At 31.8% G+C, this 14,191-nt stretch overlaps 1 protein-coding gene across 1 annotated transcript in view; it reads right to left on the bottom strand.

Annotated features, from left to right (window-relative positions):
- Window positions 1-13,831, bottom strand: part of TwdlE (TweedleE) — a 31,011-nt gene extending 17,180 nt beyond the window's left edge. Inside the window, exon 1 of the mRNA XM_088234570.1 lies at window positions 13,756-13,831. Coding sequence (XP_088090696.1) covers window positions 13,756-13,770 — 15 coding nt within the window. The 5' untranslated portion in view covers window positions 13,771-13,831. The remainder of the gene's footprint in view (window positions 1-13,755) is intronic.
- Window positions 13,832-14,191: the final 360 nt, after the last annotated feature.

The raw sequence follows: 14,191 nt of genomic DNA, 5'->3' as shown, positions 1-14,191 counted from the left end.
TTGGTGAGAAGAGCCGTGTTTAAAATTTGCAACAAATACATATTTAAAAAATGAATTATTTTTAGTTTTGAAACTTAACCATAAACAAATACCTTGGTACCTGCTTATCAATGAAAAGTCTTTTTCCAAGCTAATAGCAGGTAAGCCAACGTTCAAGCAGGACAGCGTCTGTCGGGTCCGCTAGTATTTTATATGAATTATCAGAAACCGGTGGAATTTTTCTCGACTGGGACATTCTAAAGCTATAACCACCGTCTTTTAATAGCAATGATGAGTTCAATGTTTTTTGATTTGTTTTTGTATTTATTAATAGACCATCTAACTAAGCAAATAAAATAAAAATAAAAAAACGTATTATCATCGTTTTACTTTGTTAAAGTTTTGTAATTTTGAAATTACTCCGCCTATGACGTCACGAGTTGTCGATGAGTTGTGCTGACATTTAAAAGTAGAGCTCCATAGCGTCGAGATGTACTAAGCGTTGAAAAAAAAATACATTTTCCAGAAACTTCGCATTACAATTAATTGCTCCAATTTTTACGAGGCCTAAGAAAACATTTTTATAACCAATTTTCCGTTCCACTAAACCTCCTCATTAGCATATTTTTATTTATACATAATCGGATTGTGGTCCCGTGGTTAGTGTCGCGGCCTTACGTGTCAGAGATCCGTTATTCGAACCCCGGTCTGTCACATCTTGATTCCCATTTCCTAAGAGGCAGTGAGTTATTTACAACATCTGTACAAATCATACGAACGCAAATATTTTTTTAAAGGGGTGTAGCTTTGATCTGGACAGCGAAAGAACGAATAAAAATATTTACCAGGCAAATTTTTATAAATGCAGAAAACGAAGAAGACCGAGAAAGATGTTACGTGACCAAATTCAACAAATTTCACCAGAAGTATCAAAATTGTCAAAAGTTCGATTAATCAGCGTGCGTTAGAGAGAAGGTAAATGAATGTAGAGAAAACGGGGTCTTTATGCAAAGACAGAGTTGCGCGGTGTTCTATCCTCGCTGCTTACCTTTGCGGGAAACAGGGTAATGGATTATTATTTTTTTTTTATAAAGTTATTTTTGAAAAGTTAAAACACGGAAATCATTACTCACAAATCAAAATCATGTTTATTTTATATGGAATAAAATTAATAAATCAATGTTGAATTTAATTTTCTCCTGTAGCGATGTATTTGTTTTCATTTCACTAACAACAGTGCGTGTAAAAAAATAAACATAGTATATTGCAATGCAATCACCATTTGTTGTAGGTATTTCTTAAAAAGTATTGTAGGACACGCAGAATACTTGTATATTTTATAATATTATTTAATTGTAAGTTCGAGCGAGTATAAACTCGTTCATACTCGTTTGGTTTGACTGTGGCAATAAATCCGCCATTTCACTTTATACACCTGTATCATTGTAAATTATTATGGTCTTATTATTTTCTGTCGTTTTTTCCAGTTTTCGCGTAAAACAGTATTCTTGTTGATGGTAAGTAACTAATTTTAATAATTCAAATAGTAATGATTTTTTAACAACTAAATTCCTAAAACATCTTGATTTTTTGTGGTAATAGATTTTTCTGGATTGTGAAATGATACGCGGTGTCAGAGAAATTGTATCTGAACATAGTTTTTCTGTCACTCTCTCGCAGACGCCTTGCCGATATTGTGCGAAAAAGACAAATGCACATCGGACTGATTACGCCTAACTAAAATCGACAAAACCGCGGTTTCGTTTTCCCGTTTTTGCACTCCAAAACAGGATTAATTTGTTTTTTTTTAGAAAGAGTACCGGTAAGAAATTTTTTGTGTCGGTACCATTTCCGTTTTTAAAAAATATTTATCATATTTGAATATCCGAAGACGGCAGATTTTAGGTTTTTGGATAGCCTTAGATCTCGTAAGAAAGAATTTATGGAGACGCGCTAATAGTACATATCTATTTTGTGTAAAAAAGGAATTTCTATAGTGCCATAATCCATGGAGAAAATATGGGAATACGTCTGTATGAAGAAAAGTCTGACCGAGTTTTCTTTTAATAGCAGTCATTTTTTATATGCGGTGAAGAATAATAATAAAACACGACGGCCCTTAGAGATGTATATACTCTAAGTGACTACCTATTCGTGTATTCATTTTTTTTTTTTTTTTTTTAATTACAAATAAAAATACAACATTACAACTAAATACAATTTTTTACATTAATTAAATACAAATACATATTTACATTAACGTTTCCCATTACGTAAAAGAAATAAACAATTCTTGTGTACATAATGGGGAGTGGCGTCTTACAATACTTTATTTAATTTTAATTTAAGCGGGTTGTGGTCCCGTGGTAGTATTGTGGACTCTCGGGCCAAAGGTCCTAGGTTCGAATCCCACTCTACCACAACTCGATATCCATTTTTCCAGCACAAGTTATTTACGACTTTTAGGAAATGGTCTGAAAATGTAAATATTTTAATAAATAATAAGAACTCTTTTATAAAAAAAATATATTTAGGATAACATATATAAATTACAAAAAAAATATAAACGATGTTTTTAATCAGTGTTACCTAAAGAAGAATTATAAATATAATTTTTCACTTCTTTCTTAAATATATTGTATTCCTGACTGTACTTTTTATTATCTTTGTTCATTTCATTAAAGAAAAATATTCCTCTGTAAGTATAATGATGTTGCGCTGTAGGAATTAAGATATTACCACCTGTTCTAGGTCGCGTACTTACTATTTTTATCATTATTATTATTCAAGCTTACTTATCCATACCATTATTTATCAATATGTTTATGCAATCATTCTTACTTATCTCCACCAAAATCACAGATATTTCAACATAAACGAAGTACCTCTTTGAAGGGATTGTGGAAACCTTGGCATTAACAGAGAATATTAAAACACACTCAAAATACTGTTGAGTATTTTCTACTTATTTCGTTTGTAAGCTATCTAAAGACTTACTTGCATATTTTTATATTAATCAATTTAGAGGAGTATTAGTGAATAATAAAGTGCAGGTGAATATGTATGTTGCACCATCAAAAGTATAATTAAGCATACTTATATCAATTATTAATATGATAAATACGCATATTCATACATCTCACTTAGGCCAGGTGATATAATAATTGAATAATTATATAACAAGTAAAACTCAGTGCGGTGAAAAGTGATAGTGAGTGGACTAAAAAATACGACAGGTACAATTTTATGATTTTAATTTCCTGTTATTCTGCTCGCCGTAACTTTGACCGGTTTTTATTACCCAAAGCTTCTTGTATTCAATTTAGCCCAAACCGGCTATGAAACGAACTTGAAAAAGATATTTCCGAGCATATTATCGTCAGTATAAAAATTTCCCGATAAAAACCAAAAAAAATATTTTTATTTTGCATATAAAAATTTAACTTTGTGGTTATTCACTGTGTTATAAAAAAAAGAAAACGTGTTCTAATTCTAGCAAAAAATACATAAAAGTGTTTTTGTGTAAATACTGGTAAAAACAATGAAAAATGCATTTTTTCCCCTTTATTACACATTTTTGGTATATAGACAATACGTTTCATCGGGCATTTTGGTTAAAAAAATTCAAAAACATAAGGAAAACAAGAAATAACGATTTCTATGATCAAATTTTTATCTTATAATGAAAGTTGCGGAAGCAATTGCAGCATCTAATGTTAAAAAAAAAACAAGTAAATCAACATTTGAACATTAGATCAATATTATACTTTTGACAGAATACGTGCAACTGACTGTTTGTTTCAAATTTAAAAAAAAAAAATTACCCTGGTGGTGATATTTCAAATTAATTATAAAAGCTAATCACCGAGTGACGAAAATGTTTGAAATCACATTCATACTCCAATTTTCAGTATGTAGCAGATCGTCTACATTGGGCAGTGTAGGCTTAATTTAAATACCGACCGATTTCGAAATTACACAAACTTCCTTACCGGGGTATAATTTAGAAACGAATATTATCCTAACCGTGTCTACTGAATTTAATATATAGAGGTAATATGTATTAAATTCAGTATGTGGTGAGAGATGAGGGGGGTCAAAACCGCTATTGTTCCCTGTCTTCCGTAATGTTATTGGAAAATCAATGGTTTTGTCAATATTATTGCCCTTATTTTGTATGACATTGCGTCTATTTTTATTATCATATAACTTCCACCGGGCGTGTATAAAAATAAATAATATTCGATCTATTATTTGTATAAAAATATAAATCTTAGATTGCAGTAAACATTGTTCTATGACTAAAGTACGTAATTTTATCGGTTTATATGTACGGAATATTTTCGAATATCCATACTTCCGTGATAATATTGCAAATGCGAAAGTTTGTTGGTCTGTTTGTGATTCTTTCACAACGCAACGGAGAAACCGATCGACGAGATTTTTTGCAAAAGGATAGCCGGAGAGCTGACAAGTGTCACGCTTTTTACCCCAGAAAAATATCTCACTCCCTCAGGAAAATTCCATGCGGAATTTTTTTTAAATATTAATACGGAATGACGATGCTACGTCGTCATAGACTAACGGATCCTCGTACCTGTTTACTTTGTGTGGTTTCGGTAGCATTATTTTGTGTGAAAGATTCTTCTTCATTAGAGCTCGATCTCTCCGAACAACAACAAAAAATAGCGAGGCCCAAAGGGATGATAATTCTAAGCGTACGAAAACTAATCAACCAAGGCCCAAAGGGCCGATCAACTTGGGTTCTTAGAACCGATTTTTTTTGTATGTGATAGGCTATTTTCTGCCAGTATAATAGTGTAGTATAGTATTTTAAACTTAGGAATTATTAATTACGAAGGTAGGTAGGTACTAGTAATTTTTTTTTAGTCTGTGTCTTTTCAAAATGTTTATTTTTTTTATATTTATAAATAATTTAGTTGAATCGAAGATTCACACTAAGCTTTACGTTTTAATTTACGATAATATTAATTTTATTTTGATGTAAGTACTTATCTGAAAATAGCGTCATGTCGTGCAATATAAATTACTTGTACATTAACAATTGACACAGAAAAAGTAAAACAAATATTAAGAAATATCCTAGAAAGATCTCATCGCATTATCACACAAGTGAAAATTTGCTGAAAAAATACGAATTAAAAGTTTGAAAACGCTTTCCAAAACAAAAAATAGTTACAATTTTTTTCCGACCCCGACATAAAATAAAAAGTTGGGTGGAGCATTTTACGCTACTTAGAAAGTGAGAATTTGAACATATGCATTTTGCTATTCTTCTATAATAATCATCATCGAACTTTCACTGTTGTTTTGTATCTCCTAGTCATTAGCAGCGATCCATCAAAACAACAATGTGTAATAAATAGATCATAGGTGTGCACAGACTAAATATTATATTATATCGACGCTGGAAAGGAAAAAAATTACCAAGCGACATGTAGCAACTTTACAGAAGAGCCGATAATTGTTATTATTATTTTTGTTAATTAATAAAGAACCTCATATTTGAATTTTTTTGTTAAATTTTAAAGGAATTACGCGAAAATAATACGTAGGTGTAAATGAGATTTTTTTATGAATTAAAAAAAAACTTTAATTGGCTCTTCTGTAAAGTTAAACCATCGTCGCTTAAGTTCTTTTTTGTCAAACAGACCATTTTTAACGAAATTCAGTCATGTGTAGTCGAGTTTTGAGAAAGCTTTTATTTATAAAATTCAAAGAAAAAATATTTTTTGAAAATTGTTTAAGGGGTTTTTAATTAATTTCGTCATAAATTGTAGTCATTATTTATGAGTATTTCGTACAAAAAACCTTTAAGCTCTATTTCTGCAGATTTGTGTTGTGGTCTGTTGGACAAAAGCGAACTAAAGCGACAATATGTCGCTTGGTAACTTTTTCCTTTCCAGTGTCGATCTAATATAATTGTATTGCTTACAGCTACTCTTAGGAACGTATTAAAAAAAAGTGATTTTTATCGTTAAACACGAAGATTACGATCTCAGCTAACAAGTGCTAAATAATTCACATCTCTTATTTCGCATTGAATATTAATTTAGTACTAAAAGTGAATTATTTATGGGCTTTATGAAGCATTGATGTAGGGAATGCGGTGGAATCAATATTTTATAGAGTAAATAAGCTTTACTCTAATGTTTTTTTTATGGATTTTAATTTTCCATAAAATGTTTTATTAATCAAAATAATTACCCACCCCATAAAACCCTTACCGCATTTGACGGTGCATAGGGCTTTGTATTGTTAAATCAAATGCAGCGAATCTCCATCATTTGTTTGCAGGGAGGCGAAAAAAACACATAAAAAATATATATTTTACGACAACCTTCCGAGGAATCGAACTCGGGACCTCACCATAGTACGCGATGCGCTAACCACTACACTACGCAAGAGCAGCCATCGAATCAAAAACACTCCTCAAGGTTTTTGGTTCTAGATCACTCACAGAATCAGAATCTTCGCCCGCCCGGATACAGTCATGAAAAAAATATATTAATAATATGAAAATGAGGAAGTTTAAGTTGTTCTCGATCAGTTCTGCCCATCGGTCCATTCACGGCAAGCAACCGGAAATCTTCCATAACTCTCTTATCATCGGTTGATTCATACGAACCAGTGACGTCGTTCAAATTAGTCCGTTTTTATTAAAATGTTTTTATTATTTGTTTGTACATTTTCAGGAAACTTTGCCTTACAGTTTAATGCTCTAATTTTTACCGCGCGCTAGAAAACATTTGTTGTATCTAATTTCGCGTAGGGCTGAAGTTCCTCATTGTAATTAGTATCAATCTATTACTAGCTCAGCGCCCTTGAGGTGATTTTCACAAAAATGGTGCTATATAAATTATCCAAACATTATTATTATTATTATTACTAAATCTCCTTCTCCGAGCCCAAGTACTTGAATCCGTCTATTAGCTAGGGTACGTACACAAACTAGAGCTTCCATTCGACACTTGAGACATTTTCAATATCGAGACTCGAGATGGTAGCATCGAAATTTCGAGACTAACTGTATGATTCTCTCGCTCTCTGGGGGCAGAGAGCGAGTTAACGAGACGTAATTTACATACTTGTTAAAATATATAAAAATGACGTTATCAGATTATATCGAAATAAAGAAAACGTCGGTAGAATTTTAGAATCTCAGTGCTAGCGCAGACAACACAAAGAATCCAAAGCAAAAAACACACCTGCCCGTTAAAAACTGCCACATTTTTATTAAACTGAGGCTGGATCAGGGCAGCATTGCTCGAATGTATGCTAAAGCTGCGTATGTTTTCTTTAGCGCTGTCTGGAGCATAATGGCTGCTGGTTGCTGCCGACTTCACCCGTAATTTGTTGTTGATTTAAAAAGATTCTTCTATTATGTTATTTTAATTGAACCATTGTGATCTAGTTGTTTGGTATGTTTTGTATGCATTTAAATAAAAAGTTTCATTTAAAGTATACTATGTTGTGATTTATTTACTACATGCACTATTTTTTATATGAATTATCCCTAGTATCGAGTAGTTTCAAAGTCTCAAAAAGTCTAAAAATTTCTAGACTTCGTCTTCGAGTCTCGTTTTAGTCTTAGTCTAGACTGGAATACAAACCCATTTAAAAATAAATTAAACAAACCATAATTATATATTATTAACCAGCACGTCCCTGACTAATATGTATGTAGAGTAATTATTGTATCAACACTGCTACGCGTGTTTCACTTTCGTTTGTACACAGTTCCTACATACCTACAATTGTAAACGGATGAATGTACGGCATCAAATATCTGAGAAATTTAGAGCTGTATAATTTATTTTATGACGTACAAAATCAATTATGTAAATTTGGAGTCAGATGATGATTGTGATTAAGATAGGTAAGTATCTACTATCTACAGCCGCGAGGGGCGAGTCGAGCGGGTGGCGATGTTATAATATAGTAAATGTATGCATTATCTTCCTAGACCCGACTGTTATACGCCGAGGTATGTAATGAAGAAAGAATGGCCTACCTGTTGGACCAGCTTACACCCATATCCTAATAATTACAAATTCCTTACGTACCATCATCGATCTTGTCATAATTCGTTTGAAAGTTGATACCGAGCATTGGGTACTTTCAAAAAATGAAAGTGGTCTTTCGGGTTGAGAACAGTTATAAAATAAGGACTTATATTTTGTTGTTTTGGCCCGGATAATGGCCGTTTTTAATTAGTCTGCGGTGAAGCAATTTGACCAGCGACCATTTCACTTTTACGCAGCCTCTACTAATAACACTAATGTTATATATTGCTCCTTTTTTTACCGCTTCGCTGTCGGTGAATTAAACTTTCTAGCCTGCGCTGCGGTCTGAGAATCTGGGAGCCGCAAGGTCGGCCACTACCCCGACACGTGGTGCACGGAAATGGTTTCAAAACAAACAAGAAAAGAAAACCGACCAATCTATACTCTTCTGTCGTCGGCCAGCGCGTACCGTGCACAATGCATCACGACTCACTATAGGAAGTACGCGTATGATGCGATGTGCCTACATAGTTGTAGGCTACGTGAGATTCTAGATTCTACACCGTACATCAGCAATCTTCAAACTTTTTAATCATGTTCATTAATTCGTGTACTTGCAATCTTGTTATGAGAAAGAATTACAATATCCAACATAAGCTCTCCCAATTAAAGCGGTAGAGTTCAATTAAAATCGTCGGCTTTGAAATATAAATTTTAAATAAATAGCTTGTTTATTGACATAAAAAGCTATTTAATATAAGGGAAACTGATTAGGAGACCCACAGTCGTTATCACATTTTAAAAATCTTTTTAAAGAGATAAACTCTTGTGCTAGGAATGGGACATTACACATTTTTTTAAACCGTAAAAATATAGTCTATAATTATTAAAAAATGAAATGACATTATGTATTTATATCTAAAAGTCTTATATTTGACAGCAAATTAATAATGTTCATTAATTTTCATTTTTAGTTGATGTACATATTGTATTTTATATATTATATAGATTGTAATATTTCAATACCCTAAGTTTATTCTTAGGGTATTGAAATATTTTACTCCTAAGAAAACCCAATTATTTTGCAAAAAATTGAGTCCTACACTTTGGTGTATTTTAATAATTTTGAAGTCTTATGAATTAAATTCTATTTTGTCTTTTATTATTTTAACGATAGAATTTATTTGAAAAATCTGAATTGCATATTATTGCCGATATGATATATTTATAAAAATAATATTTTGTACGTCTAATATTAATTAAACATTTAACTACACTTAAATGAGTATTCTCTTTTCTTTCTAATCTACAAATGACCGAATTCTCATGTACCTTAGTACTTAAGTATTATTTTTTTAATTAAAACATTTTTTCTTGTAGGTACTTACTCCTTATGAGAGTTTGCTACAACTTTTGTAGCCTAATATTACAGTGAAAAATGTCAGCTAACTTTTTTATGCGTTAGTCAGTATGGATTTTTTTCTCTGGCAACAAAAATGGGTTGTAAAAATTATGAATCACAATGTGTTGAAGAAAATGAAGTAAATGTCATTTAAATTTGTTAGTTAACAAAATCAGCGTTCAAAATAAGTACTTTTCGAGATCGAGCATTAGCATCTCAAAATATTCTGATTCCATCACACATTAGATGATAGCGGTGTAAATTTTGGCCTATTCGAAAAATCTTTTCAAAGAGCAAGATTACGCGTGGTTCCCTTGCTATAAAGTTAAGAAACTCTGCCATTCGTCGTGTGTCGCGGTGCTATCGACTTAAAAGCTGGTCATTAGCTTCACGAAACATCAAAATTAAATCCACGCATGCTTTACTTAACTTGTTTAGTTCAACAAATTACTACAGGGGAGGAGACCATTTTAGAGAAGGGAAAATGGAAGTCTAGGCATTTATGACCTGTCGTTGGCTGGTTTGAGTGGCCACTTTACGGACTGTGTAACATTTACCATCTTGTATAGTGCTGTATTTTGCGATAGTGAAGGCGTGAGGCTTGAGTGAGAATGGAGTGCTGAGTACCTCCTTATGGACTACGCCAGTACCTACACTCATCAGCTTGCACATTAAATCAGGTATGTATACACTACAGATTAAACATTTCCCCGTTGAAGAGAAAACTCTGTTGTCATATCCAATAAATGATGATAATTTATGAAGATACAGACAATTTATCATTCTGTTGAGAGTTCCTTATTTGTTTTATAAACGTTTCTTTTTATAATGAACAATCTACAAATAAAGACGCGTTTAATCATCATCATCAAACTCTGATTCGCACCCGATGGTGCATAAGGCTCTGCATTTGATAACTACGTGCATTTTATCTTGGTCACGTGTTACAGAAAGATAAGCTGACCTGTCTTATGCTTCAGGTGCAATACAGGGGTGCTATTCTAAAAATTTTATGTATTTCTAGCATGCGACTACACTTTGCTTGATATATGGCTGCAATGATGATAATCGTCAGGTAAAAAAGAACACGAAAACAAAACATAATGATGTTTATTTAAAACATTATTGTGACCTTAATCATTACCCAAAACACCTAATTAGGTTGAATTGACCAAACCGTATTTGTTTTATAATTGACATTTCATAGTTCGACATAAATTTAACGTTAAATCATCAGTGTGGCCATGTTCGAAGCAAAGTTTAGTCACATGCGATAAACAAAAATTTACTGATTAACCAATCTCTAGAGGGTAGAAAAGATTCAGAATAGCACTCTTGGAACAGTTTAAAACCACCTTATTAACAAATATTGTATGTTGGCCATAGGGAATCGAACCTAGTACCTCAAGAATGGTAGGCGAACATGCCAACCACTATACTACGACGCGGACTTTTCTCCGCTTGATTTCCTTTTTCAGTATTTTTACCTGCATGTATCCATCGAGCCGAAAACGCTCGTCCGCGATTATGGTTCTATTTTACACACAAAACTGTATCTAATGCAAATATGCTATCGTATTTATCACAATAATTTTTAATTTCATGAAAATCACATTAATGTAAATAACTGTTTGAATAAACAAGGTTATATACATGTATATATGATTTTCGGGACACATCAACTTATTTTTTCTTAGTTAATAATTTACTTCACTCATATTTAAGTATAAAATTATTGAAAATTTTAATGGATGATTTCAGTAATATTTTTATATATCTACATAGCAATGCTTGTGATTTCCATTGTAATTTAATAACATCCGTGTAATATTAATTAATTAATATGTATATTTAATTTTAATACGTATTTTATTAATTTTAAAAACTTTTTCATTCTTGTAATTTTTAACATTTGCACTCTCATACTCGTTCAGCTTGTATATATACATACATGTAATTTTTAAACTTTTTAAATTTTTTAATTTTTCTTTTTCTTTTATAGATTGTATTATGCATATATCATTTTGAATTCATTTCCATACCTTGTATTATTTTTATTTTGTAATTTTCGAAATTTTTTCATATCATTTTAAATTGTAGTGAATCATAATTTTTATAATGCTTTTGTAAATAATGTTAAAGTTAAAAATATAAAAACGTCTGTAAATAAATTTTATTGTCTGCATGTCCCTAAATGAGATTTCTACAAAAACTTTTTGGGAATATTATATAAAATTATGTATAGTATGTTTTCAACTTAAATAAAAAATAAAATCTGTGAAGAAATCCTTTGGTAATTATTTTAAATTCTTAGTTTTCATACCTATTTTTTAAATATCATAAAAAAATGACATTAATTACAACAATCTTCACAGAAAATTGAGTTGATGAAGGCGTTATGTCGCAAATTTTAAAAAGTGTACGTTTTTTTACATAAATGAAGATTTTATGTTAAGCCTGCTCACGTAAAGCCAACTACATCATCAAAAAGTAGTAGAAAGACGATTTTAAAAGCGAACGAAGGTGTTATTTTATCAACAATTGTACTGGTGTTAAAACTTTAAACCCAGATATCTCTCAGATGTGTTATCCTTCGTCTTTATCCACTATGTCTCAATTATTAAAAAATATTTAAATAATTTCGATTTTTTTTTAATGCTGTTAAGTTATGTAAAAACTGTTGAACCTTTTAAAAGTTCTTCTCAATCAAATAAATATTATTTAGTGCTTACGCAGTTTTTAGAATAAATTTCCAAATTAAACATGTACTCTCAAAAATATATGTTATTTACCTCTTATGAAATTCCCACCAAAGTAAAAAAATACAAATACATACATAAACAATAATTAGAGATTGTCCAAATGTCAGTAGACAAGGACTGGATTTCACCCTTCAGGGAGTTATTTAAATTCAAATATGTTACTTTTGATTAAACCAACTGGTCCGAGAAGTATATTTTTTTAGGCGTTGGAATTGTCTAGTATATCAGTAAAAAAATTAGTGAGATTAATCTCACGCGCATCAATAAAGGTACACATTAACTATTGTTAAACTTCAAAGATGGAAGAATAGAAGAAATATGAAGGTTTAAACCGGGGCAGAATAGTAAATGTTACACAGTGTGAAAAATGGTCACATAAACCAGCCAATGACAGGTCATAAGCCACGTAATACCTAGATTCCCGTATTCAATTTATTAAATGTTTTCTGTTTCTTTTGTAATCTGTCGGTACATGTTTAAGAAAGTTTTTTTATTTAAGATCTATACTTGAATCTGTAATAGGTATCTAACATTTGTTTTAAGGTCGCAGTCCTTAAAACTTAAGTGATTTTGTAAACTTTTTCAAATTTAAATAAACATTACAGTAAGTACAGTAAAGCAGTGGCGTAGTAGGTGTATATTGAAACTTTATATTTGGGTCAATTTCATAAAGCTAATTATGAAAATATGGCATATTTCGAATGGTGTCTTCCTGGAAACGATATATTATTAAGGGTTGGGATACGCAATTCTATTATTGAAAGATATGGTCCCTACTAACACGGACATTCATTGCATATGCCTATATTACCCTACTGTCTATTCAATGATTTATTTATTTTTAAATTTAATAAACATGTTTTAAAAATATTGTTCAAATCATTCATAAAAAATTACCTCATTTTTCAAATATTATTTACAAGAAATCTGAAATTACAGATATTCAAAAATCATTATTGTTAATCCGCATTTCATATCAATTTAAAAGTTTTAACCAACAATAATATAATAGTGATAATAAAAAAAACAATCAATAAGTTCAGTGAACAAATAACACATACTCAAATATTAAATACATTGCTGCCCTTGTGATGGAAATATCTCTCAGGACGTCTATTATATTTTACTACACACGATTGTCCTATGTTTGACACCGAGAAGTTAAATTGCAAACACGCATGGCACTTTTGGCGTAATTTTTGACAATCCATAGGAAGAAATACGAAACGAGGCCACTACGGAAAGATATATATACTTTTTGAATACCCAAGTGGTAAAAATAATAATAAAGGAACGCTAGACAGGTGAAAACTAATTGTAGTACAAAAAAGGTGTTGTAAAAAATCTTTGTGTGTATAAGCAAAAAATTTGGCTGGCTGGAAAATATTGGTTTGCTAGAAAATATACGTCTGCCAAAGTGCTTATATTTTTTACGTGAAGATTTAAAATAAAAAATATCTGGAGCAAGAAAAAACAACGAATTTAATGATTTTTGTTTAATATTTTTACTTTTGGCGATCACGCGTTTTTCGTTTCGCAATCACTGCGGATTTGTTCACCGTCACTGATCAACATGAATACCTACCACGAACAACTGCATCTCGATGTGTCCTGAATAAACTAACTGGAACGAACTTGTCACAATACCACTCTGGCAACAAATGATGACCGTCTTCCGAGGAGGCTGGCTTATATAGTGGCCGGCGAGGTGGGGGAGAGTCCAGCGCGTGGTGCCGCTTGCCTCTTCCCGCATTACCATTCTATTCGCGTATGATAAATATGTGAAGTAACATTCTGAGGGCGGGACGTCGCGCGGTGGCGTCTTCTGGCGTCTTCAGGCGCCCCGAAGCGTCGCGTCGTGAGCGCCAACGCGCGTCGCGTCGCGTCAGACGCACAAACCCGTTCTTGTGACTACGTCATACCTGTATACTCCATTCATTATTTCCGAGCAGTCGTATGCCTATTTATTTTTTTAATAACACAGATTATATTCATTGTTTTAAATACGTACCTTTTAAAAT

The sequence above is a fragment of the Micrasema longulum genome, unplaced genomic scaffold, assembly GCF_059751315.1.
Source record: "Micrasema longulum isolate JH-2025_06_02 unplaced genomic scaffold, ASM5975131v1 h1tg001259l, whole genome shotgun sequence".
Lineage (NCBI taxonomy): Eukaryota > Metazoa > Arthropoda > Insecta > Trichoptera > Brachycentridae > Micrasema > Micrasema longulum.
The sequence above is the reverse complement of the archived record's forward strand: the minus strand, read 5'-3'. Positions and strand labels throughout refer to the sequence as shown.